The 25,125-nt window shown below is 60.0% G+C and overlaps 3 protein-coding genes and 1 long non-coding RNA gene across 8 annotated transcripts; 3 read left to right on the top strand and 1 right to left on the bottom strand.

The window, feature by feature from the left end:
* Positions 1 to 317: 317 nt before the first annotated feature.
* On the top strand, positions 318 to 14,565 carry DPH1 (diphthamide biosynthesis 1). The gene is made up of 12 exons (XM_015880974.2): positions 318 to 396; positions 1,073 to 1,222; positions 2,030 to 2,093; positions 6,954 to 7,075; positions 8,245 to 8,399; positions 8,857 to 8,978; positions 10,675 to 10,743; positions 11,320 to 11,476; positions 12,182 to 12,282; positions 12,529 to 12,607; positions 12,689 to 12,799; positions 12,948 to 14,565. The coding sequence occupies exons 1-12, from the start codon at positions 339 to 341 to the stop codon at positions 13,026 to 13,028; spliced, it is 1,269 nt and encodes a 422-aa protein (XP_015736460.1). The 5' UTR covers positions 318 to 338; the 3' UTR covers positions 13,029 to 14,565.
* LOC146757399 (uncharacterized) lies at positions 11,960 to 24,882 on the bottom strand. 5 transcript variants are annotated; one of them, XR_014936539.1, is made up of 5 exons: positions 24,776 to 24,882; positions 20,046 to 20,246; positions 19,156 to 19,196; positions 16,964 to 17,231; positions 11,960 to 16,316 (listed from the first exon to the last, which is right to left on the bottom strand). XR_014936539.1 is itself a non-coding variant. In XM_085522267.1 (5 exons), the coding sequence occupies exons 2-5, from the start codon at positions 20,226 to 20,228 to the stop codon at positions 16,169 to 16,171; spliced, it is 567 nt and encodes a 188-aa protein (XP_085378393.1). In that variant the 5' UTR covers positions 20,229 to 20,246; positions 24,776 to 24,882; the 3' UTR covers positions 11,960 to 16,168. The 5 variants fall into 5 exon arrangements, 4 of the variants coding, with proteins under 4 accessions (XP_085378393.1, XP_085378395.1, XP_085378396.1 ...); XM_085522267.1 differs by having other exon boundaries at positions 16,964 to 17,187; positions 20,075 to 20,246; XM_085522269.1 differs by having other exon boundaries at positions 11,960 to 17,231.
* On the top strand, positions 13,330 to 14,565 carry OVCA2 (OVCA2 serine hydrolase domain containing). Its single transcript, XM_015880975.2, has one exon. It carries the CDS (start codon positions 13,330 to 13,332, stop codon positions 14,104 to 14,106), a length of 777 nt encoding a protein of 258 aa, XP_015736461.1. The 3' UTR covers positions 14,107 to 14,565.
* On the top strand, positions 18,272 to 22,232 carry LOC107322681 (uncharacterized). The gene is made up of 3 exons (XR_001559020.3): positions 18,272 to 18,567; positions 19,456 to 19,563; positions 21,937 to 22,232. It is a non-coding gene; the product is annotated as an uncharacterized LOC107322681 (long non-coding RNA).
* Positions 24,883 to 25,125: the final 243 nt, after the last annotated feature.

Raw genomic sequence — 25,125 nt, 5'->3', positions numbered from 1 at the left:
AGCTGCGATCGGCTCCCGCACTCAGCACCGGGAGCCGAGCAGGGGATGCACAGCCCAGAATCACCACGGTCCGTCTTGGGGCGAACCCGACAGCCCAAAGCCGAGCACATCCCAACGCACAGCCCCACACCGGCACAGCAGTGCTCGTCCATCGTACCAGATCCTCCTCTCCCAGCCCCAACACCCATCCCGCCCCATCCCGCCCGTCCCGTCGGGGCGGTCCGCTCCGCTCTCCATCTCTTTCTCTCTCTCTCGGCCATCTATTGCTCTGGTCTAAGCGCCCCACCCGCTCGGTGCTCGGCTAGCGCTGCCTGCCCGCCCCCACGTGGCCCCACGCCATGGCAGCACCGCAGCGTTCCGGTACCGCGGCCCTTTTGCCCTCCGTTAACGGAGCAGGTGGGAACCGGAGGGAGAACCGGGGCGGTACCGGGGAACACAGGGCGGGGGAAGGCGGTGGGGGCTGTGCCCATCCCGGCTGTGCTCGTCCCGGCTGTGCCGTGGGCTCGTTGGATGACGGCGTCTAAGGACCGATGTTCGACGGGGCGGCGATGAATAACGGAGCGCAGCCCCCCCCGTTGTCTGTGGGGGAGGACGGTGCTGAGCGCCCCGATGGTGGGAGGGGTGTGAGCAGCGGGTGTGGGGATGGTTCTATCTCCCCTCCCCCCCAGTAAAGGGAAAACAGCGCCCCTGGGGGCGGGGGGTGGGGGCTGAGAGTGCCTCGGCCCCATCCCCACGGGTGGGACAGGGACTCCCCTTGGCCCTATTCTTATTGTCTTATAGACACAGTGCTCTGAGATATTATGGTGCTTTCTGAGTATAAATGGTGTTTTTTTGCCCCCAAAAATAGCATTGCTGGCCCATGTTGGGTGAAGGAGGCTGCAATCCATCCCTAGGAAGGTGGTCCCATGGGATGTGGTGTCCCCGTGTTCTTAGAACACAGTGTCCCCATGGTTACTGGGTCACAGTGCCCTGTGTGATGTCTGCATGGCCTTAGTGACACAGTGTTCCTATGGCCCCAAGGACCTGGTGCCCCATTGCTCCCTCCCCCCCTTGACTCCCATTGTATCCTCAGGCCGAGCCCCACGTCGCACAGCCCGCCAGGTCCCCGAGGAGCTGCTGAACAATGCGGAGCTGCAGGAGGCAGTGGGAGCTCTGCCCTCCAACTACAACTTTGAGATCCCCAAAACCATCTGGCGGATCCGGCAAGCGGGAGCCAAAAGAGGTGAGCAGTGGGGAGGGGACATGGTGGGGCTGGGGGTACTGGGGGATGTGGTCAGTGGGCACAGTGGGGGTGGGTGGGGCTTGGGGGTCTGGGAGGTCTTCCAGCCTGAATGACTCTATGGGGTCGTTGCTGTCAGCACTGGGATGGGTTTGGGATGGCAGCCTGGTGTGTGTTTGGCCCCCAGTGCCATTGGGTAAAGGCAGCCCCAGATGGGGACAGTGGGGCTAAGAGGCGTTATTCCACTGTGAATACACGGAGCTGTGCTGGCACCTCCAAAGTGGGTGAGCAGCAGCGAGGGGAAGGGCAGCGAAGGACGATGAAAGGTTTGGAACAGCTCTGTACAATGGGAGATTAAATAGATTTAGTTCTTTTTTGCTGGGAAAGAGACGAACGAAGGGGGATATGACAGAGGGCTGTGGAATTATGAATGGTGCAGAGCTGAAAAGGCGATGATTATCCACTCTTTCTTGTAGCTGGAGAAGCAGGGGCACACGTTTACATTATTAGGAGCAGGTTTAAAATAAACAGAAGAAAGTACCTCTTCCTGTGCAGCGCTTAATTAAAACCCAGAACTCATTACAGAGGGAAGTGGGAGAGACAAGGAGTGTCGGCGGGTTCAGAAAGGGATTAAATGCATTCGCATGGGGCGGGTGCGAGCGGCAGAGGGTGAGATCTGTGCTGTGCTGCTGCTTTCTGAGGCCACAGTGCCCAATTTCAGCCTTGGGGAGGGATGAATCAATTGGGTGTGCTATGGGGTGAGCCCCAATTAGGAGCATCCCCCATTAATCACAGCCTTTCTCTTCCCAGTGGCCCTGCAGATGCCGGAGGGGCTGCTCATGTTTGCCTGCACCATCGCAGATATCATTGAGAGGTAAGATCCATCCTGACCCCATGTTGGGGTTGGGGGGGGTGGCTCCCACCTTAATGCAGCACCATCTGTGCCATGGGGATAGGGACAACATGGCCACACCACGTCCCCAGCACCTGCGGTCCCTGTCACACATCCCTGCTGTTGGGGTGACAGTGATGTGTCCCCTGGAGCTGTGACCTCAGTGTTACCATCAGTGGGGTCACAGCACCTGTTAGCACCTTGTCACCTTGTGTGAGGAGGCTCACAGGGAGGTGACAACACCTTGTGGGGGGGTTATGGCACATGCCCCAGCTTTGTCACCTGCCCCATCCCTTCAATAGGGGTGGGAGGATGCAGGGGGTGGGTGCGGAGTGCAGGTGGCTCCGCGTGGGTCTGTCCCTTTAAGCAGCACTGCCTCCTCTCCCCGGCTTTGGCACCCAGCCGCTTTCATGTCTCTGACTTCAAAGGCAGCGGATTAAGGGGCTCTTTCATCTGAATGAAACCTTAAGCCCCACTTCCCCGAGCTGCTGCAGCCCCACCGGCCTCACCCTCACTGCCAGCTGTGATGGCACCCTGACCGGGGGCACCCCAAGGTCTGTCCCTAAGATGGGGGCACTGGGTGACATCTGTGTTCCAGTTGGAGTCAGGTGCTCTGGTGTGGGGGGAAATGACATGATGGAAATCTGTGCAGCCCCAATGGGGACAGAGTCACGCTGCCACCAACCTCAGGGTGACACGTCCCATGTTCTGTAGCCAGAGCTGTGTGTGCTCTCCTGGGGTATTTCTACCTTCTTGCTTTGGATAAAGCATCCCCTGGCGTTGGGATGAGAGTGAGAATGGGCACCTGGTGCTGGCCAAGGTCTTGTCTGCCCCACTGCAAATTGTGGGGTCAAGGGCAGAGGGCTGATGATTGGAGCCCCAGATGGTGAGGACAAGAGCAGGGTTGGAGTCCTGGTCCCTGTGCATCCCAGCATCACGTTGGCTGGGAGCAGGGATGAAGATGTCACAGGAGCATCACAGAAAAGCACCGGGCACTTTACACAGAGCCTTTCAAATAGATATGCTGAAAGCATTGACCGGTGTGAAGCCTTGTTAATTAGCACTAATAGGTTTGTCATTATCATGGCGTGTGGATGGGGGTGGGGGTCCACAGCCCCCATTGAGGTGGGGGTCTCACTACCGCCCGCGGGCTGTTGAGCTGGCAGGGCCGTGCGCTGTTGGAGCCGCATCACGACGCTCTCCAGGCAGCATCCAAATTGGCTCCGTTTCTGGTGGCTGATGTAATTCGATGGAGGGGAGCTCGTGCCGGTGAGGGGGTGGCAGCGTGGGGGAAAGCCTGGACAACAGCTCGGGATCGGGGGGCAGCCCTCAGCCCACCAGCTCCATGTGTTGGGGGGGGTTGGGAGCGGACCCCCCTCCTCGCTCCGTGTACGGCGGGCGGCTCAGCTGGGCTCTTGATTCCTTGTTAATAAAATCAGCTGTCAGGCTGCACAGCTGCTAATCCCCCCTGTCTCCTGCTAATAGGGGAGGTGATGGAGTCAGAGACGTGCTGGTGGCACCGCTCTGCCCCTTCCCTGCCTTGGAGTTTGTGGCCTTGTTAGCAAAGGATGGGGGGGCCAAGGTGCCTTGTGCTGTCCCCTCCCTTTGGGCAGCACTGTGGGGACACCACGTCCCTTGGCCAAGCTGCTGTGCTGTCAGCCCTGAAGGACCCTTCTTGGGGTGCAGGATTCGGCTCTTGCTGCCCTCCCTGCTCCCCTTCGTCCTTGGAGATGCACAGGGGGGATTTAATCACCCTCATTAAGCACACAACAGCATCATTAGGGAGAATGAAGTTCTCACTTCAGTGGAGATGGTGAACAGCTCATTTGGGGTGGTGACAATGTGGGGTGAAAGGGGCAAAGGGCTGCTACCTCCCGTGGTCAGAACATCCCAATGCCAGCCTGCTATGGCATCTTTGACCTTGTGTCCATGTCCTATGTCCTTGTGTCCCTGCAGAGCCTGGGGAGCTGGCAACCCCATCCCCATCCACGGGGAAACTGCTCACCAAGGGGATGGGCACCAGAAGGGCATGGGACAGTCATGGTGGCTTGGTCACCGCTGTTCTCTGCACCATTGCTTTGTCTTTTGGGGTTTTTCCAGCCCCAAGGCCAGCAAGGCACAGAGCTGGGATGCACCAAAGGCCAACAATGGGGTCACAGTGCCCTGCATCCTCATGTTGGATGGGAACCCTGTCCCTGTTGCCACCTCCCCATCCTGACCCACTTGCAGGTGCTCTGCGGGTCCCCGCGCTGCACGCAGGCAGTAATTGCCCAGCTGCAGCAGTGCTCTTCCAGAGCCGCTTGCAGTAAAATTGCAAACTCATTATTTTAATTATGTGCAGCTTCCCTGTGCTAATGAAGTTGGGAACCTGGTAATGGGGCTCGGCGACGGGCTTCTCTGCTAATTAATCGCATTGTTCTATGTTGGGGCTGCGCTCGATGCTTCTAGAGGAGTGGAAGGTTGGGGTCGAGCGAAGAGTTCCATGTCCCTATCCCAAAAGGACATGGGCTCTCATGGTGCTGTTGGTTGGGATTGGGGGCTTTAAGCTTGGTCTCATTCAATCCTTCTCAGGGATCTGGGGCTGGAAGGTTTTGCTGGGAAAAATAAAGCAGGAGTGAGGCTGGGGGGTGGGGAGGTGCTGGCAAGGGGATGGGGTCCCCATGTTTGTCACTGGGTTGTGTCACTTGCTCCCCATGCTGTGACAGAGCAGTGCTGGGGGTCCCAGCCCTCTGCCAGTGCTGAGCGTGGCACTTTATAAATGGGATTTCGGGAGCCATCTGTTTAAAGGAGGAGATAATGAATTAGGGGAGATGAGGAAAACGCTAAGGCCGGGCTGTTTTTCAGAATGAACGGGTTTTGCGGGATGGAAAAGATGAATAACCTCCCCTTGTCTTCAATATTCATGAGCTCCCGGTGGGAACGAACAGCTCGCAGCCCGGTGGGGACAGCCCTGTCACCACATCCCGATGTGCCCACCGGGCAGTGGGGACACAGAGCATGGCGAGGACTGTGTCCCATTGCAGTGCAGCATCCCGTGTCGTGGGCAGGTGGATGCTAATTGACATTTCCTTCCTCTGTAGTTTGATGAAAGGCTCCGGCGACGCCGAACTGATTAAAACATCAAGGGGAGGCCCCCGCGCTCCGCTTTGATTTGTCTCAGGAGATTATGGCTGCTCCATCATAGCCCATCCAGTGTGGGTGACCCCGGCATGTGCCGTCCCCACATCACCACGGGGAGCCTGCTGCCATCGTCCTACAGTGTCCTTGTCCCATGTCCCCTGTCCCATCCCCGTGGCTGGAGTATGGTATGAGGTGGGGCAGCTCAGCCCCATCCCCATACAGCCATGTGCCATGGGTGGAGGCACAGTGCCCCTCTGCCATCCCTTCCCTCCACCGTTGCTATTTCACTTTCTTGCTCTTCACCCCCAGGGACTTTCTCTGGGGTTTGGGCCAATTTGCATACATTTTAATCTATAAAAAATTAAGCGGCGCTGGCTGCTGCTCTGAGTCAGACCTCCCCGTCCTGAATCTTAAGGAGCTGAATAATTTTCCACTTTTGCTGAGATGTGTGGAGTCTGATTCACGTTCATCTCATCACCTCTCATTAGAGAAGGGGGCTGGGGGGGAATCAGAGGGTGGGGAAAGAGCCTTCTGGATCATTCAGCAGCCCCGTGGCACTGCCATATGGGCAGTGTGGTGGCCGTGTGCCCATCTGTGCCATTGGGGCCGTAGCTTTGGGTGCTGACACCCATCCTCCTGCTGTCCCCAGTGCATCCTCTACCCATGGGATGTCTGCTTTGTTCAGGACACGAGGATGATGGCAGCTTTATCCCCATGCTGGGGGCACTGCCTGCCCTGTCCCCTTCCCTGGGTGCTGCCGCTGGGTCGGAGCTGTTAATATTCCACACGCTCCGCCATTCCTCCACCTTCTGCCATCTGCCCAGATCTGCCCACCACTTCTATTCTTGCCACCAACGTAACACTCCCTGCACAGCGCTCAGGGAGGGGGACCCTGGCCCTCAGCCATTGCCAGCAGGGGGTGACGCCTCTGCCATCCCCAAACCCTACATTGGTGCCACTGGGACCATGCTGGCACCTGGACCCCAATGGCAGCACAGCCACCATCTTGTCAGAAGGGTCTTCCAGCCTGGCCCGTGGCACAGCCTTAGTGTAACTAAGGCATCAGCATCTGGTTGAAGCAGCCCCTTCAGGCGTGGGGCTTTGTTGCTGCTATACCTGCTTTCTTAATTAAAACACCACGGGAACGCAGCCAAGCTAATAATCCCCCAAAATGGTGCAATAAACCACCAGTGAAGGTGGCATGTTTAAATCACACGGCAGGGCTTTATCTTTCAACGGCAGCGTGCACTGCTTGGGGGCTCAATGGCTGCACCAGGTATGGGTACCAGGGGATGCTTTGTGCTGTCCCTATCCAAGTGCCAGCCAGGCATGGGCTGGAGGGCAGCAGCATTGCCCTGGGTATGGGGGAATGGCCTCTGCTATGGGGTTGGCACAGCTCGGGATGGCTCCTGGTCCCTGTGCTGGGTCTCTCCATGCCTCTGCATTAGGAAACTGGCAGCGTATTATTTGATGAGCGGATAATCCGCTGAATTGCAAACAGCTTTACCCAATTGAAGAGGCGGATTAGCGCTCTCCACTTTAATCATGTTGACATCTCGGAGAGTGGCCAGTGCTCGTCCTCCCCGCTGCGTGCCGAGGGGTCCCCCCTTTGTACGTGCCAGCAGGGACACAGCAGGGCTGGGGACACCGGCAGAGGGCAGGGAGGACGTGTGCCATGATGGTGCCACCCTGATGCCACCTTCACTGTTGTCCCTCCTGCAGGTTTACGGATGCTGAGGCGGTGGTGATGGGTGACGTGACCTACGGCGCGTGCTGCGTGGATGACTTCACGGCGAAGGCTCTGGGTGCTGACTTCTTGGTGCACTATGGACACAGCTGCCTGAGTAGGTGATATTGGGTTCTGGGGCATGTGATGGCACTGGGGATTGCTAGCACTGTGCTGGTGCTTACACTCAGTGCCAGCTTGGGGCCGTGGCACTGAGTGCTGTTTGCCCTTTCCAAAGAGAGAACTGGGTAGGGCTGGGCTGGTTGGGTCGCTGCCTTTGGGTAGGATTTAGGGAGCAGCAGTGCATGCGGAGTGCGTCCCTATCACAGCACTGCAGTGCCTGCTTGGCTGTGGCATCGCTGAAATCACAGCCCTGAGCCTGACATCAGCAGAGCACACAGCCTCAGTGCCTGGGAGCTACCGGTGGGGACAGGGACAATAGGGATGGTAGGGACAATAGTGGGGACAATGGGGACGAGGCTTTGCGCTGGCTGGAAGGGGAAGGGAGGAGGAGGCTGTGTGCTCCCCAGGCGGACGGTACTCTGGATCCGGTTGCCATAGAAACTGTGCTGCTGTCCCAGATGCTGCTAACTTTGAAGTCCACCCAGGATGGAATCAGCCCAAAAATAACAATAAGACACTCTGGGTTTTAAGGTGGATCGGCGGAATTGCTGTGCTGGGTAGTAGCCTCGGTCTTCCCAGCACCCTGCAGCCCCTCTGAGCCTGGGCAGAGGCTCTAGGGACATTTATGGGGTTTGTGGGATCACTCAGGGCTCATTGTGAAATACTGACCTCCTGGTTGAGATCTGTACCCCAAAACCACATTGTGAATTAAGCACCCCAAGGGGCACCTTTTGGGCTGCCCACCCTGGCACTGGCTCAGCGCAGCTATCCTTATGGGATCCTCAATGGTACTTTAGGGGCTGTCACCCCAGAGCCACCGTCCCCATCCCTCCCAGCCCCACAGGAGGGAGTAATTTGCACTTAATTGTGCTCAGGCGAAGCGCACCAAAATGGGAAGTGAATGCGGAGCTGTGGATCGATGTGGACTCTGTGTACTTTAATTATTCACTTAATCGTGGTGACACAGGCTTCTTAGCACCGGGGGTAATTAGATTTGTGTTCATTGATCCCCGCCCCGGGGCTGCCATTATCCAGAGAGAAATGAATGGGTGCTCCATCTGCACCCCCTGCCTGGAGTGAACAGACCCCCACCTGCCCCACACCAGGCTATGGGGCACAAGGTGAACCCCCCCAAAGTCACCATCACACCCTTTCTCTTGGCAGTCCCCATCGATGCCACACGTGGGCTGAAGATGCTCTACGTCTTTGTGGACATCAAGATTGACACATCCCATTTCCTCGACACCATCCGCTTCAACTTCACTGCAGGCTCTTCCCTGGCCCTGGTCAGCACCATCCAGTTTGTGGCAGCAGTGCAGGTGAGCAGCCACAATTGCGTTGATGGAGAGCTTTGTGATAACTCTGATCAATGTTTCACAGCAGCACCGCCCCCCAGATCCCCTGGGAGCTGCTTAGTAAATGTCAGGGCAGGCAGAGGAGCGCGTGGTATTTCACTGTGGTGCTGGAGGAAGCTCCAGCAGCTCTGTCTGTCTGTCTGTCTGCTCCTGAGTGGAGATGAATGAGCCTCTTGAGCCATGTCTATCCAAACACGAGGCTGGTGGAGCGTTAAGTGTTTTCCTTTCTCTTCTAATTGATATGTTGTTTGAGTGTTGCAGAGCATCTCTGCTCCATGGGGCCGTTACCTTGTGAACTGAGGCACCCTGTGGTTCTCCAGGTTGGGGTGCCCCGAGGGTCCCCAGCACTGTGAGCACCACCAGACTTGTTCAGGTTTGGGCTCTGTACCCTGGCTCTCTGGCTGACCCCATGTCTCTGCAGGCAGCCTCACAGGAGCTGCAATCACAGTACAAGGTGTGTGTGCCCCAGTGCAAGCCACTGTCCCCCGGTGAGATACTGGGCTGCACATCACCCCGGCTCACACAGGACACCGATGCCATTATGTAAGTACCTGCTGTCCCCAAAGACCCTGCAGTTCATGGCAGGGCAGAAAGCCAGGCTCCATATCCAATCTCATCCCCATCCTCAAGTCTGTCTCTATCCTCAAACCCATCCACAGTCATGTCCCCTTCCTCAACCCCATCATCATCCCCAACACCATCCGCAGCCCTCTCCCCATTCCCAACGTTGTCCCCATACCTGTCCTCATTCCCAACCTTGTCCCCAAACCCATCCCCAGTGTCATCCCCATCCCTACCCTATCCCGAGTCCTTTCCCCATTTCCAATCCTGACCCCATCCTCAACCCCATCCCCATGCCCTCCCCAAACTCATGGGTACATGGGACTGTCTGTCCCTCCCCTGCCCTGCCTGGGGTGTACGTGGGCTGGGCTGGGTCCCTCTGGCTCCTAAAGCTGCTCCGATTGGCGTCTGCTCGTAGCACAGAGGAAATAATTGAGTCGTATATCAGAATAGATAATAGATGGAAGGGCGGGTGGATAATTGGAAAAGACAAATGGCCGGGGCCCAACATCACAGCAACATTAATTTTATTTAAGGACAGCAAATTAGAGGGAGCACTTCGCTTCCTATCACCTAATTATTTTAGGTAATGGAAATGCTTAATGTACTGTGAATACAGTGCGCTGCAGAATAAATAAATGCGAGGACCCCACCCTTGGGGGTGTTAAACCCCATCTTACCCACCCGGGGTGGGATGGAACATCACCTTTATGTTCTCAGCCATGGGGCAGCCAGGTGGGATGGGGCTGTGGCTTTACCCTGCACTAGGACCTGGGGGCAAGGCATTGCATTTCTGCTGTCCCCAAGGCCACCAAGCTGGCATGGCACAGGCATGAACAAACCCATCCTGCTGCCATTGGAACCATGGTATGGTACCCACAACCCTCCTAAGTGCTCACACCCGACATACCTGCATCCTCCTTGCGTTGTTATTTTCTTATTTAGCCCATCTCTGGGGCTAACTTTTTCCGACAAATTAGCTTTGATCTTCCAAAATGTCATTCTCCAATTAAGGGCAAAAATCTAGTCAAGTTTTACGTCTGAATTCATTTTCTGAGCCCTCACTCCATTAGGGCAGCTGAATGAAAGGCTTTGAAATGTAATTGCTGACTTGAAATCCGATTAGAAATGGAAGCAGCAACGTCTATAACCAGCCGTAGAGACGGAGCGCTGGCCCTGCTGCTTCACATCCATTTTTGCTCCAAAAGTGGCCGTCTGTCCATCTCTCCATCTGGCCAGTCCATCTGTCCATCTCTCCATCCATCCATCTGCCCATCTGTCTGTCTGTTTGTCCATCCATCCATCTGTTTCTCCACCCATCTACCTGCCCATCCATCCATTTGTCCACCCATCTACCTGCCCATCTGTCCATCCACGTGTCCGTCCATCTGTCTGTCCATCCATCCATCCATCTGTCCATCCATTTGTCCATTTGTCCATTCATGTGTCCATCCATCCGTCTGTCCATCCGTCCAGTAGTTCATCTGTCCATCCATCCATTTGTCCATCCATCCATCCATCTGTCTATCGATTTGTCCATTTGTCCATCCATCTGTCTGTCCATCCATCCCGTTGTCCATCTGTCCATCCATCCATCCATCCATCCATCCCTCCACACCCTGCACGCTGGCTGTGGAACACATCACCACCTCCCTCTGCTCTCCCTCTCTTCCCGCAGCTATTTGGGGGATGGCCGCTTCCATTTGGAGTCCATCATGATCGCCAACCCAGGGATACCCGCCTACAGGTAGGACCAACTCCTCCCCCATCCCAGCAGGGCAGAGGGAGCCACGCTCCATGCGATGAACACCAGCCATTTACTCTGGCTGAATATAAACATTTTGACAAGTACCTGTGAAAGCTCTTTGAGGTGCAGCCATTAAACTCCCCGGGCTGCTGCAGGCAGAGGCCATAAAGCGCGATGATGAGGCTGCTGAAAGCAGATGAAATATCAAGAGCGAAAGGCAGGGCCCATTTGGTGAAATCTGAATTTCTTAGTAGGTCGTTTGTTACGATCGGGAGGCGCTCGTCAGCTTTATGGAGCTGGGGAAGCTGCCGAAACCCGAGTGGGATTTGATTAAAATTCTCCTCGTCAAACAAAGCAACAAATCAAAGATTCCTTTATAATTGATGAGCCGGGATTGGGGAGGGGCTGAGTATGGGGGGCTGCGATGGGAGCACGGGTCCAGGACCTGCTGCCCTCCTGATGAATCAGCTGGGCCCTGTGAGCTAATTAGTGCTAATGAAGGAGGGCACGGAGCAGTTTGGGGGCCATCTGTGGGGCTGGGGGCTGCTTGTGGCTGAGTTTGGGTCTGCTCCACAGGTATGATCCCTACAGCAAGGTCTTCTCTCAGGAGCATTATGCCCATGACCGCATGCGTGAAGCCCGACAAGCTGCCATCCGTTCTGCCACCCGTGCCCAGTGCTGGGGGCTGCTGCTGGGCACCCTGGGGCGACAGGGATCCCCCTCCATCCTACAGGTACTGCGGGGTGCCCTCACCTTGAGGACATGGCTGGGAAAGGGGCAAGGACAGCGCCTGCCCTTCCTTGCTGCCATCGATCCGCCCCGAGCCGTGCAGGCAGGGCAATTAGCAGCAGATGGGGGAGGTTGGCCAAGGGCTCATTAAACACTGGCCAGCCATGGAGACCCCCCTGGATGAGCAGCTCAGCAATTAATTCGCTGGTTTGGTTTTAATTGGATGAACTCCTGCTTGGGTTCACTGTCTCTGCGGGCAGGGGGAGCACAGCTAAGGTGCTGCCATTGATGCTGGGGGGGATCAGCAGTGAGATGTGGGGCAGAGACCCTGGGAGTAACTTTAGGGGGGGCAGCTCAGGGGGGTGATAGGCACAATAGGGCACGGAAAATAGATGGTGGCTCTGAGGTCACGGCCACGCTGCTCACATCCTCCCACAGCCTTGGCCCTGCCGTCCCAAGGCTGGCAGCCACTAACGAGAACAGATTGTTGTCATTGAGCAGTAATTACTTCATTAGGCTGAGGCACGCGCTGGGGAAAGCTGTGAGCTGGAGCTGCGGCCCTGTCACTGTGTGTGCCCCATGGACGTGGCCCTAAGGGGACCGAGGGCTGAGCTTTGGGTTCTGTATGGCCTCCTGGATGGAAAGTGCTTTGTGGGTTAGTGTAGGGCTGGCGAGCCCCTGACCCACAGTGCTGGTTTTCTCCCCATAGCACCTGGAGTCGCGGCTGCGTGCCCTGGGCCGGCCCTTTGTGCGGGTGCTGCTGTCTGAGATCTTCCCCAGCAAACTGCAGCTCTTTGACAGCGTGGATGTGTGAGTGCTCCCAGCCCTATGGGAAGCCCCAAAGCTGTGCTGGGAGCGTGGCATTGGGCCTGACGTGGTTCGGAGCTGTTGTCATGGAGGGCTCCTCCGTGGGTGCCCCCAGATCCAAGTGGTGTTTCTTGGTCCTGGGACACAGCACGATGAAGGGGAGCAGCTCCTCATGGGGGGTGCCCGGAGCCACCCTGGGGGTCCTCACACCTCACTGTGGGGGTCTTATTCCCGCTGTTCTCCTCGCAGGTGGGTGCAGATCGCCTGTCCCCGGCTCTCCATCGACTGGGGGGAGGCCTTCAGCAAACCACTGCTGACCCCCTATGAGGTGAGCAGTCCCCATTGTGCTTTGGGGGGGACACCTCCCAGCACTGCATGTACCATTTATCCCCTTATCCCTTCCTTGCAGGCAGCGGTGGCTCTTGGGGACATTGAGTGGCAGCAGCCGTACCCCATGGATTTCTATGCCAGTCAATCCCTGGGGCCATGGACGGCCAACCACGCAGCACGGCCGGCTCAGGTGTGCCCTGGGGGGTGTGGGTGCCCTCGGTGCTCGGAGCCATGTGCCACAAGCGCCACCCAGTGGCTTTGTCCCTAGAGACAAAGCGGTGCCGGCCGTCGGGGCACACATGGCCCCATCTTTGCTTACCTGATGTCTGTCCCTACAGGAGAAACCAACCCGCAGCCTGAAGAACGGCACCGAGGGGTCTCGCAGTGCCCACCCACATGAGGACACAGCCACGTCCTGAGCAGGGTCCCTATGGCCCCAATGCCACTTGTAGGGACTTGGAATGGGTACGGCCACCCCAGGGTGAGCATCATTGGGGACACATGGATTAGGGGCATCGCTGCTGCCAGCACCAGGAAGGAAAGAGGTGGAGCTGAACACCTCCTATATAGCCCCGTAGCCCGGTAGAAGCGGGTCCCGCCCCTCATTGCCCCCCACCGCACGGCGGTTCCTCGGCTGCCCCGTCGGTGCCGCATCCCCGCTACGCGACCTCCCGCCGCAAGGGGGCGCTCCGGCGCACTGTCCCCACCCCGAGCCTTTCTATGCGTGCAGCGATAACCAATCAGCGCGCAGCTTTCGGGAGGGAAGGGGAGGGCGGCCGGAAGTGCGGCCTATTTCCGGCTAAGGCCGGCACCATGGCGGAGGGGCGGCCGCTGCGGCTGCTGGCGCTTCACGGCTACCGGCAGAGCGAGCGGCGCTTCCGGCAGCGCACCGGGGCCTTGCGTAAGGCTCTACGGGGCCACGCTGAGCTCGTCACCCTCGACGCTCCACACCTCGTGCCCGGCTGCGACGATGAAACAAACGACGACCCCCCTCGAGGCTGGTGGTTCTCAAGGCCCGGCTCCTTTGAGGCCTCGGAGGCGGCGGATGAACCGGCGGGGCTGGAGGAATCGCTGCGGGTCGTGGCGACGGCGATGGAGGAACGAGGCCCGTTCGACGGGCTGCTGGGCTTCAGCCAGGGAGCAGCGCTGGCCGCCATGTTGTGCTCGCTACGGGCCCGCGGGGATCCCCGGTTCCCCGTCACCTTCGCCATCCTGGTGGCCGCTTTCCCCAGCCGTTCCCCGGCCCACCAGCACTTCTACCGGCAGCCCATCGCCCTGCCCTCAATGCACGTTGTGGGTGATACCGATGCTGTCATCGCTGCTCACCTCAGCACGGAGCTGGCCAGGTGTTTTGTGGAGCCCGTGATCGTCACGCATCCTGGGGGGCACTTTGTCCCCGTGGCTGCGCCGCAGAAGGAGGCTTACCTGCAATTCTTGGGACGATTCCGACCTGGGCAGGGCCAGGCTGAGCAGCCAGAGACCAGGCTGGTGTCATAGCACTGTCTATAGACTGTAGTGGGTTGTACGGAGACTTACCTGCAATTCTTGGGACGATTCCGACCTGGGCAGGGCCAGGCTGAGCAGCCAGAGACCAGGGCAGTGTCATAGCACTGTCTATAGACTGTAGTGTGCTGCTGGGTGCAGCATCTTGCTGTTTCTCGCTGTTTCTGCCCTCCTGGAGAGGTTGTCACCATCTTTTGCAACATGAACACAGTGAGCTCTTCTGTATCTCTTTGCAACCTTATGAATACATCAATACAATGAATACAGTTATGAATAACAGCGGCTTGCAGACAGGAGAGTGATGCAGCTGTACCCGATGGCTTAACGCAGCCCTTCAAAAGTATCATCTCAGCCAGAGGGAGTAGGTGCAGAGCGCACAGTGCTTGCAGCTCTTATATCCAAAAGGTTTGTGTCTTCGCTATCCTGTACCAAATAAATGAAGCCAACCTTCCAGCTGGTCTGGGTCTAGAAAAGACGTTTCCTGGCAGTGTCAGGGCTGCAGTGAAAAACTCAAACCATTGTTGGGTTTTTGGCTGAAACACACAGAAATCTGTGATGCTGGTGGTGTTGCTCTGATGATAGACATCCTGTTTGGCTGCTGTGTGGCTTCAATGCTGGGGGGCACCAGCCTCATGTCTGTACCCAGAGGGGCTTCAGCTCACAGCATGGTCTTCTCATCCCCTTTTTCTTCAGTGGTGAAGTGCAGTGTAGATGCTAAATGTGGTAGTTCTTGTTGCCAGGTAGGGCTGTTCTATCTTGCTGCACTGAGGGTGGTGCTTGTCAACCCTGTGGTGGGTGATGGGCACCAGGAGGAGAGAGCACTGCTGTGATATAGGATGGGATGGTTCCACTTGAGTCTATGGGCTCCTCATGCTTCCCCAAGCTGCCTCTGTGCCCCCAGGCAACCGCAGGGAGTGGATCAGTAGATGGAAGCACTTTCAGTGTTCACTGAGCTGTGAACACGCCTGGGAACCGCCGCAGGTTAAAACTAACCGAGCAAAAGCGAGCAGCTTTAATTGATGTGAGTTTTGCTCTCTGGTTTGTTGCTGGTTCTGTGGCAGCAGCGTGATGGAGGTGGCAGTAAGAGCAGGAGGCTGCTTTTCAATGCAGTCACATCTGCACTGAATGTTGGCCTTGGGTGAATGAAGGTTGTGGGGGCTCCGGCATCCCAGTGCTGCTTGGCTGCTCAAGGAGCAGAGCTGCCATGGGCTGATGCAGAGCTGTGGGGTGTCTGTCACCCCTTGTTCTCTGCATTGAGGATTCCAGTGTTTGGTTTGGGGAACAAAGACTCAGCTTTCAGCCTGCAAAGATGTGGGGAAGGAGCGTACGGAGATGCTGCTGTGCGGCTACACACCTGTTGCCCTGCCAAGCAGCAGGAGGTGGGTGGATGCAGCCAAAACAGCGAACCCTGCGATGACAAAGCAGCAGGGCCTTTGTCTCGCTGCTTTCCCACCTGAACCTCCAGGCGCTATGATAAGACAGCAGCAGGCAGCACGAGGCCGGCCCGCTGTTGGCTGTTTAATTAGTGCCGAGCTTGCAGCTCGGTTCGGCTCAGCCCATCACCGCGGGACGGCGCGGAGGAGGCACTGCAGTGATGTCTGCTCACCGCGGTCCAGCCTGCACTGCGGTCCCGCAGCCGCTTCCCCCGCCCCCGTGTCCCGCAGCAGCACCGGCTGGAAGCAGCGCAGCGTTGGAAACAAGGACGGACCTTGTGTGTGCGTGGTGAGTGAGCAGAATGGGCCCTGCTGCTTCCCATACGGCTCCTTTGGGTAGATAGGGGGGGGTTAGAGGGGGTTGATGGGTGGGTGGGCTTGAATTCAGGAGGCTCTGGGGGTTTTTTGGTACTCCAGCACTGCATCACGTTCCCAGGGAGTTTAATAAAATATATATATATGCCTTCTCCCTGAGCTTAAAGAATAAAAACAAATAAACCCGACCCTTAATCTGCATGAGGTGTATCTGCATGAGGTGTACGTGTCAGCAGCACAGGAGGAACCTGGGGTTGTTTTTTGCACCTGCAGTGATGGAAACAACTCCTGCGGGCATCACTTGCTGCTCAGAGGGGGGTGCCCCAGGGATCCTGCCCATCACAGCCCCTCTGATCATGGCCATGTCTGCCCCATCCCAGGCAGCACCATTCTGACCCCATGCCACGTACCTTGTGTTGGTCCAGGTTTACTTTCCATGTTTTACCTTCTTGTGAGCTGCGTGGGGAAGAAAACAGGGATGTGAGCCTGGAGGAGAGACTGGAGAATGTCTTCCCTACCCTTGAGAGCATTATCTGTGGGGTTTGCCCTTCCCCCCACACCTTGCCTTTACCCAATGGGAGCCTGGGTGCTGTGATAGGGATGCACTTCACCCTTCTGCTCCCTATTTCTGCCCCCCAAAGCAGCTTTCAAAGCTCTCTGCATCCCCCCCACAGTGTGTCCACAGCAGTGTCAGCCCCTAGAATAGCTGCACCCCTGCTTGCTGCTGTGCCTGCTGCAGGCTCTGAGACAACCAGCAGCACTAGGGATGCTGTGAGCATCCCAAGCATCCTCCCACTGGCAAACACCCACCGCCTGCTCCCTGCATCCCTTCCCCAGTGCTGCTGCTGACTCAGGCCCTCCTCCGCTCCCTCCCCACGCTCAGTGCCCGTGCAGGGCTGGCCAGCACAAGCAGGGGCTCCCGTGGGTTGTGCTGACAGCGGGTCTCACCATCCTTCCAGCCTTACTCATCTCACTCTTCCTCCCCTACAGCCAGCGGTGAGCGGGGCCTGATGCAGTCTGCTGGGGAGGGGGCGCTCCTGAAAGGTGATGTGTGTTGTGGATGCTTATACAAGGCATCTACCTCCCTTGGGCCTGGCTCCTACCTGCAGTGTGCTGGGATTTGGGTACGATTGAGCTGCAGGACGTGTCCAGGAGTGTCCCCCAGGCCCCCGCTGCCCGATATGGGACCAAGGGGAAGAGTCCCCCCCTCCTCTGCCTCATCCGCAGAAGCTTCCAGTTGTGGCTGAGTCACTCCTGCTGCAACTCCTTTTCTCCTTGTTTTCGATGGAAGTTTTCCATGGAAACCCACGCTGGGCCGGGCCGCGGGCTGGGATAAACACGGCTGAATCACAAAGATGGTTTCGCCAAGAGCTGTCAGATGGTAACAATAGTGTATGGTGAGGGGCATCCAGGGGCCGTGCTGCCTTTTGGGGGGCAGCAGCACCCCTGTGCCCCCCTCCCACAGCCCTATGGGTATGTGCTGCCCACCCCAGCTCCATGTCACAAGCTGTGGCACAGCTTTGAGGCTTTGGGGCCACGTGCTCTCCATAGGGAAAGTCCACCTGGGGAGAGCAGGATGGAAGCATCCAAGTCCTCCACAGTCCTTGGCAGCATCACAGCTCCCCCAGGATGAGCCTTATCCCATCCTGGCAGCAGCAGGGCCAGGAGCACTTGTTGCTTCTCATCCAGCAACCCAACACAGGGCAGTGTTTGTGCAGCACACACAAGCTCTATCTCCCTGTGGCTGAGCAGTATGGGAGCAGGGCGGCCTCTGTCCCTCACAGTCTGGCTCTGGGCTCAGCTCCTTGGAAGCCAGTGTCAGAAATCTGAGATATTTTTAAGCTCTTTGGAATAGAAACTATTTCCAATGTGTGAGCAGGAGAAGTTGGCCTTCAAAACAACAACAGCACCACATTGAGTCTGTGTGGGGATGGAGGCTGGGGGCTGTCCCTGGCCCAGGGGTGCTCCCATCACATTTTGGGTATCCTCCAATGGCCATAAGAGATTCCTCCCCCCCCGCCCCCCCATCCCAGGGCCCCATGCTTTTAAGGGGTGAGTAGCACCTCAGGGTGTCCCTCCCTGCATTGCAGGCTCACTGTGGCTGCCACAGTTGTAGGTTCCCCCCACTGATGGGGCTGCCCCAAATCCCAGCCAGGCACAGGCAGAACTGCTGGGCATGGAGCACTGATCACCCATGGGTGCTCCCTATGGGCTGCTTTGGCTTCAGGAGGGGGAACAGGGCAGAGCCCTCATGCAGGGGGGCCCGTCCCCATCCTTCTCTCTTGCTGCTGTCACCCCCCAGCCCCCAGCACCCACCCGTATGGGTTCAGCACCTCCCATCCCCCCGGGCTTCCTGTGGATCCCCCCCACCCCGTGCCATCCCCTCCTCCCTCCCGACCGCTGCCGCTCACCGCCGGCTGCCGAGGGCCCGATGCCCGATAACGGGGCGGGTCGGGCCGCTCTGACTTCGCCTCTTAGGAATCTCCTGGACGCGACGGGCGAGTTGTGCAACCTGCGCCCGCCCCCGGCCACCACCGCCCGCCCCGTCGTGCCGCTCTCAGTCCCCGCCGCCGTCGCCCTGCGTCGGGCCGCGCTCCGCTCCCGGTGCTCCCCCCAACCCCCCCAACCCCGCGGCACAGCGATCGTCGGAGCCGTCGGTGCGCACCGCGACACGGCACAGGGAAGCGGGGGAGCAGCGAAAGGGCAGGTGAGGGGCTGCGGGGCGGGGGGTGATGGGGGCCGGGGGGGGGGGGGGGGGGTAGGAGGGGATGTGGAATGGAGGAGGGGGATCAACGCTGCTCCCCGTGCCGAGGAAGAGCCGCTCCGCGCCCGCCCCCCCGAACAGTAAGAGTTGATGTGCGGCGAACGCAGCCTGCATGTGAGCTCCTACTGCCGCGGGAGGCGGGGCTGTACCCGACGGGAACCCCCCGCTTCTCTCTGCCGCGGGGTTGTAGGGGGGCTCTGGGGGGTTCTGCCCGCGCTGCGAGTGCGCCGGGCCCGGCGACCATGGCTGTAGACTGTTACCCCCCCAGCAGCACAGTAACAATCTAAAGCCACGGTCGCCCGGGCGACGTCGAGGAGTAGGGGGAGGTGGGAGTGGAGGACAAGGGGACGCAGCCGGTGCCTGGCGACAACGAGGGGGCGGCCCCCAAACCCGCAGCGAGCGCCCCCGCCCCGCAGCGTGGGGGGACAGTCGGCGTGCGGAGGAAGCCCTTCAGCCCACCCCCACCCCCCAGCACAGCCCGGCCCTCCCGCCGGCCCACGCGTGTTCGCCCCATCGGGGGGAACCCCCTACCTGGGCTGCAGCGGGGGGCGTCCGCCGTGGGGTCTCAGTGTCTGCGGGAGGGGGGAGAGGAGAGGAGAGGAGAGGGGGGAAAGAGAGACAGGGGTCAGGCGGGCACCAGACCCCCGTCCCACCTCCACCCCGCGGACGTTCCCGGCCGCCCCGACGGCTCAGCACGCGGGACAGCTCCAGCCCCCCCCCAACCCGTCCCGGGACCGCTCCCCCCGCCCCACGGCGGTGCCGGTGCCGGTGCCGGTGGGTCATGCTTCAGTAGCCATGACTGTAGACTGTTACTGTCCTGTCCCTACGCAGCAGTAAGCAGTCTAGAGCCAAGGTGCCGATGCGCTGACTCGGGCTCTCCTCGACGGGGTCTCTCCACGCTCTTCCGACGGTCGGGGTGAAGGCGACATAGAGCTCGGGGTGCGGGGGTGCGGTGTCCCGGTGCGGGGTATGGAGGGAGGGGGGTGGGGGGGATGGACGGTGCGGGGGGGGGGGGGGCACGTCGGGGCTGGATGCGGAGACAGTGGGATGCCAATGTCACCCGCAGCAAACAGCGCGGGGGGGCTGATGGGAGGAGGGGGCAGACGGTGTCCAAACACACGCACTCACATAAACACCGCAAAGTCTGGGGGGGGGCGACCGCCCCTCTCCCCCACCCCCCCCCGCCCCTTCCCCGGGGCGGCTCCGCCCCCACGCCCGCCCCCACCGGCGCCGCGCCCCGACCCCACCGCCCCCTCCGCACGTGGGGCTGCGCCAGGCGGCCCCGATCCGCCCCCCCTCCGCCGCAGAGTCCCCCCCCCCCAACCATTCCCCATCCCGATCCCATTCCCCACCACCCCCCCACGTACAGGTGCAGCGCTCGATGCCGCGGGGCTGCGCTGCCCCCTCCCGTCCCCGCTTACCTGGAGTGGGGGGGCGGGTTCAGCCTTACCTCCCCCCGGACCCCGACACCTCCCGGTCCGGACCCGGAGCCCCTCGATTCTCCCCCCGGTTCGGGGACGGTGCCGGTTTGTCGGTTCTGCGCTGTCCGCAGAGCGCGGAGCTTTTATAGGATCGGGCTCGTAGTAACGGGGATCTCGGCTCATTCATAGAAAAGCATCAACCTACACAATGACGTGAGCGCTACGTCAGCGAGGAAATTTAGGGAACGGGAAGACGCTACTATTTATATCGGGGCGGGGGGAGGGCAACGGCCCGCGGGTGGGGAGGGGGGTCCGGGCCGTACCGGGACCCCGACATCCCCCCATCACCCCCCCCAGGCCATCCCTCCCCTGTGGGGATGCGTAGAGGGGCAGCCCCTATCCCTGCATCCCTCCTCCCGCAGCCCCGTTGGGGGTGCACCCCACAGACGGACCCGACAGCCCTCTATGGGGTCACCCCACAGACACCCACCTCACCCCCCCCGTGCCCATAAGAGATGTAGGGTTGTGCTCAGGGGGAAAAAGCACAGAGCCCGGGGGTGTCCAAACCTGGGGTGCCCCATATGCACCTGTGTCCATCCACCCCATATCATGGCATCACTTCCCCCGTTGTGCCCCCAGTGAGCACCCATGGGTGTCCTGCAGGAGGATGGGGCACAACAACGTGTGTGTGTGTCTGTGTGTGTCTGTGTGTGTCTGTGTGTGTCTGTGTGTATTGGGGGGGGAGTTTGGAGCTTCCTCCCCCCCCCACTACATTGCAGCTTCCCCACTGCAGCACCGTGCTGCCCTAATGCAGCCTTGCAGGGGGCCGGGGGCACGATCCTAAAGGGGGACACCGAGACCCCAAAACTGTTGTGTTCCCAATGAGCCGGATTGAGTGAATTCCTAAATGTAACTCCCCCCCCATCCCAAGTATCAGCATCCCGAGCCGAGTGACACTAAACCCACATCCAGGGGGCCATGGGGGGACCCTTCCCCCGCTGGTTCGCATCCCATATCCCCCCCCTCCCCATATCCCCCCCCCCGGTTCCTGCCGGAGCCTTCTGACCTCACTGGGCTCTGGCGAAGCATCATAGCTGTCACCACGGCAACAGCGGCGTTGTCATTGACAGCAGCACCGCGCCGCCAGCACCCGCCGCTGCGTAAGGCCGCGACCCCCCTAACACCCACCCGCACCCCACTCCCCATTGACACCCCACATCCAGCCCTCCTCCCTCTCCCCGCTCCTCTTCCCCCAGTCCCTCATTCCGATGGGAGCCCGCTACCACCCCAAAACCCCATCACATACCCCCCCACCACACACATACACACATTCATCCCCCCTTACATCCCTCTCTCCGTGTCCCCCCACCACTTTGAGCCCTTTCTCAGCGCCCGCCCCGTCGGGGCTTCTCTCCGTTTTTCGGAGGCTCCGTTGCCGCAGCGCTGCCCGCCGCAGCCGTGACTCAGCCCCGGGATTAGTCAGCACCGGGGACGGCCCACCGGTACCGGCTGCGCGCTGCCTCCCCCGGAGCCGCCGCTGCCGCCCCCTCCGGGACCGGGGGCCGCTTTTCACCCCCTCACCCACCCCTCCCACGGTCCCCCATTGGGAACCTTTGGGGACGAAAAGCAGCCCCCCGGTCCCCGAGGGGGCGGCGGTGGGGGGGGGTGTTGTGTCCCGGAGCGCAGCCCGTTGCTGCCATCTAGTGGGGTTTGAGGTAGCCCATCCTCAGCCCCTCCGTCCTACAAGCGTCCCGTAGTGGAAGGGGTGGTGATAGAAGGGGGGTTTCAGGTCGTTCGTGGGGTCTGAAGCGCTTCCCGACATGGAAAGATGATTCCAGCCCCTACTGAGCTGCTGGAAGTGTTCCTCATCCAATCGAGCACCGTCCTACAGTGTGTCCTGTTGTCCTACGGAGCATCAACACCAAGGGATGGGGTCCCATCATCATCGTCACAAAGGAATCGATCCCATCATCGCACCACGCGCCATCCTAAAGGGGTATGGTCCCATTATCCTGTCATAAGAAGTCCCAAAGGGATGGAATCCCATCACCATTGTCCCAGGATTATGGAGTCCCATATATCATGCCAAAGGAATGGGGTCCCCTGCCTCAGGGTCATCCTGAAGGCGTCCTGCCATCCCACTGAGGAAGGGCTCTCACTTATCCATTAAACATCACTTGGCAGAGAGGGTTCTGCTTGTATGGGTGAGCATCATCCCACACTGAAGGGGAACCCACTGCCCCATCAAGTGGCACCACACAAAGAAAAGGGTCCCCATCTCCCCACCAAGGTGATGGGAACCTCCTGAAGGCCAACAAGGAGCTGTGCAGAGCCCTGCATTGGGAACCTCGGGCATGGGGTGTGGGATACATGGCAACCCATGGGGTCCTGGTGGGCAATGAAGGGTGACGGTGTCCTGGTGGGAGCCCATGGGGACTGGGGGGCTGTGGGGTGTCCTCCATGGGGGTCTGAATGTGGTGCTGGGTACCGGCTCTGGGGGTGGGGGGTGGCATTGTGGGGCTGGGTGGGACCACAGGGACCTCTAACCTCAGCCGTCATGGGATTCTGCCCCTCGTTCAGCTGAGCATCACCCCACAGGGAGGGGTCTCACAGGACGCTGCCTCTCGGGGGAGGAACCCCTCACCTATCTGCACATTGCTCCCCAGGGAGGGGTCCCAAAACCCACCCCACAGCGAAGGGGTCTCATCACTTCCCATGGCATTGCCCCACAAGGAAGAGATCCCACTGCCCCACAAAGCATCACCCCATCGAGAAGAGCCTTCCACCCATCCCATTACCGCCCCACAGTTCAGATTCCCCCTCACCCACCCTGCCCCATTGGGGCCACGCAGCACAGTGCAACCCCTGGCCCCAAAACAGGGGCTGGTGATACTGGAGGGCACCTGGAAGAGCTCAGCACAGGCACAGAAGGTGACCCCGCAGCCCACACCCAACAGAGGGCAGCTCACTGCTGTCACGAGTTTCACGGCCTCAGCTCAGCGACGCCGGTGCACGAACGGGACCCGAGTGTCACCGTGTCGGGAGGGGACTCAGCCTCCTTCAAGGGGCCACACAGGGGCTGTGGGGGCTGCTGTGCCCCCGGCACCGCCGGGAAAATGAAGTGCGAGCTGCCAGCGGGGCTCCAGGCTCCTGGCGGTGCCGGATGCGGCCCGGCTGGCCAACGCCGTAATCGAACACATGTGTGTGGGCTTCGGGGAGAGGCTGCGCTGGGAAACGGGGCCCTACAGAGACCGGGGGGCTGCATCCTGTCCAACAGCCCAGGTCCCACATGAAGCCAGGCGTGCGAGCTCGATCCAAACCACAGCTGGATTTGAACCCAATCTCCCGGCATCTGGGCTAATTTGCTGCGCCGTGATTGATCGTGGGGAGGGGGCACAGGCGGGAGACGCTCCAGCTCAGACCTCCCAACAGAGCCAATGACTTAAGCAGAGCTGTTTCCAATCTGCGCTGCACATTGAGGCGAAAATGCCCCCTTTTCTCCCCCCCCCCCCCCTTTCCTTTTCCTTCTCTTCCTGAGCACTCCCGTTCACCAGCTCTGCCTGCGGCGTAACAGGGCGAAAAGGGACCGCTCTGCTCTGAGATGTCGGGGCCGCGGGGCTGAGCTCACCCCCTCCACCTGCCCCGGCTTTTGGGCTGCGAGAAAAAGGTGAAGGAGTCGGAGGTGTTTCCCCCCCCCCCTCCAACCCCCACCCCCGCCGGGCTCAGTCACTCAGCAGGTAGCGGGGGCAGCCCGGGGTCCCGGGGGGGGGGGGAGGAGGGGGGTGGGCAGCTGTCGGGGAGCCGCTGTGATTGATGCAGCTCGGCCCCATAAATTACGCGGACTCAGCCCGCGGGAGTCATCGCTCACAGCGACGTCCAAAGCTCCCTGCCAGAACCTGAAACACTTCCAGCCGTTAATTGAACAGAGGGGAAGGAAAAAAAAAAAAAAAAGCCCACAAAAATTATGTATATAGAGATATATATAAAGAGAGGAGGGTGGGGGGGAAGTCAGCCCCCGAGGGGGTGGGATGAAATCACTGCTCCACAATGAGGGTCAGAGCTCGCTCCGCTCCCAGGATCCCGATGCCGCCCGATGTTGGGTTCGGGGCTGAGCGGTGCCACCCCGCTGCGGCCAAAATCCCCTGGAGGAGCCCGTAGGGAACAGCGGGAGGGTCGGCACTGAGCCGGGTGGTGCTCAGTGGGATTTGGGGGGAGACCCCCGGGGTCGGGCGGGTGGACGGGCGATCTTTGGGGCGCCGTGCCCGGCTGCGGGGTGACCCCAGGGCGGAGATGCCCGTTGCTGTGCCGCCCTTAAACAAATGGCTGTGAGAAAGGAGAAGCGAAAGCACGAAGCTCTCCCCGCCTCGCTAAGAACGGGGGGCCACGTCGCTGTGTCCCCCCCCGGGGCCGCCCTTCCTTCCCACCCGCTCCCCTCTCCTTCTCCTCCTCCAAAAAACCACCCCACCGACCAAACCCATCGACCTCTGCTCCCATTCCCACCACCTCCACGGGACGCCCCGTCGGGGGAACCGCGCACCTGCACGGGGAGGAGCGTTTCCCCCCCCTTCTCTCCCACCCAAAAACCCCGACGGCGGGGGCGGAGCGCAGCGGGCGCCGCTAGATGGAGCCCGACGAGCGGTACCGGGCAGCGGCAGCGGGGGCGGCGGAGGAGACGGGGCGCTGCGGGGTAAGTGCCGTCGGGGCGCGGCGGACGCGCCGTCGGGGCTCACCTGGTCGGGCTGATGGATGGGGAGGGGGGAAGCCTGAGCCTGGACACGGAGAAATGGGGGGAGAATTGATTGAGGGGTCGGGAACAGCGGAGGAACCCGGGAGAGTCTGGGAGGGGTGGGCAAAGCCGCCGCCGGGATTGAGACCCTCGAAGGGGCGGTGGGACCGTGCGGGAGGCGGCGCCGCCCGTTCGTCCCGCTCCCACCGGGGCCGAGGGGAATTAGGGCTCGGAGAAAAGAGGAGGAGAAGGAGGAGGAGGAGGAGGAGGAGGAGAAGGGGGGGGCCCGGCTGCTGCGTGCCCCGCCCGGGGAGGGGAGGAGGAAACCTCCCGCCGTCCCTTTAACAGCCAGCG

Source organism: Coturnix japonica, chromosome 22 (genome assembly GCF_054131305.1).
Source record: "Coturnix japonica strain WE chromosome 22, WE-NBRP24, whole genome shotgun sequence".
Classification (NCBI taxonomy): Eukaryota; Metazoa; Chordata; class Aves; order Galliformes; family Phasianidae; genus Coturnix; species Coturnix japonica.
The sequence above is the reverse complement of the archived record's forward strand: the minus strand, read 5'-3'. Positions and strand labels throughout refer to the sequence as shown.

Bases quoted from the DNA above. Each gene is read 5' to 3' on its own strand.
- DPH1 (XM_015880974.2), top strand. From the start codon at position 339: ATGGCAGCACCGCAGCGTTCCGGTACCGCGGCCCTTTTGCCCTCCGTT. The intron at 11,477-12,181 runs GTACTGCGGGGT...TTCTCCCCATAG, and splicing joins GATCCCCCTCCATCCTACAG to CACCTGGAGTCGCGGCTGCG. The intron at 12,800-12,947 runs GTGTGCCCTGGG...CTGTCCCTACAG, and splicing joins ACGCAGCACGGCCGGCTCAG to GAGAAACCAACCCGCAGCCT.
- OVCA2 (XM_015880975.2), top strand. From the start codon at position 13,330: ATGCGTGCAGCGATAACCAATCAGCGCGCAGCTTTCGGGAGGGAAGGG.
- LOC146757399 (XM_085522267.1), bottom strand. From the start codon at position 20,228: ATGAGCCGAGATCCCCGTTACTACGAGCCCGATCCTATAAAAGCTCCG. The intron at 17,188-19,155 runs GTAGGGGGTTCC...TGTTTATCCCAG, and splicing joins CGCCCCCCGCTGCAGCCCAG to CCCGCGGCCCGGCCCAGCGT. The intron at 16,317-16,963 runs GTAGGAGCCAGG...TTCCCCACGCAG, and splicing joins CAAATCCCAGCACACTGCAG to CTCACAAGAAGGTAAAACAT.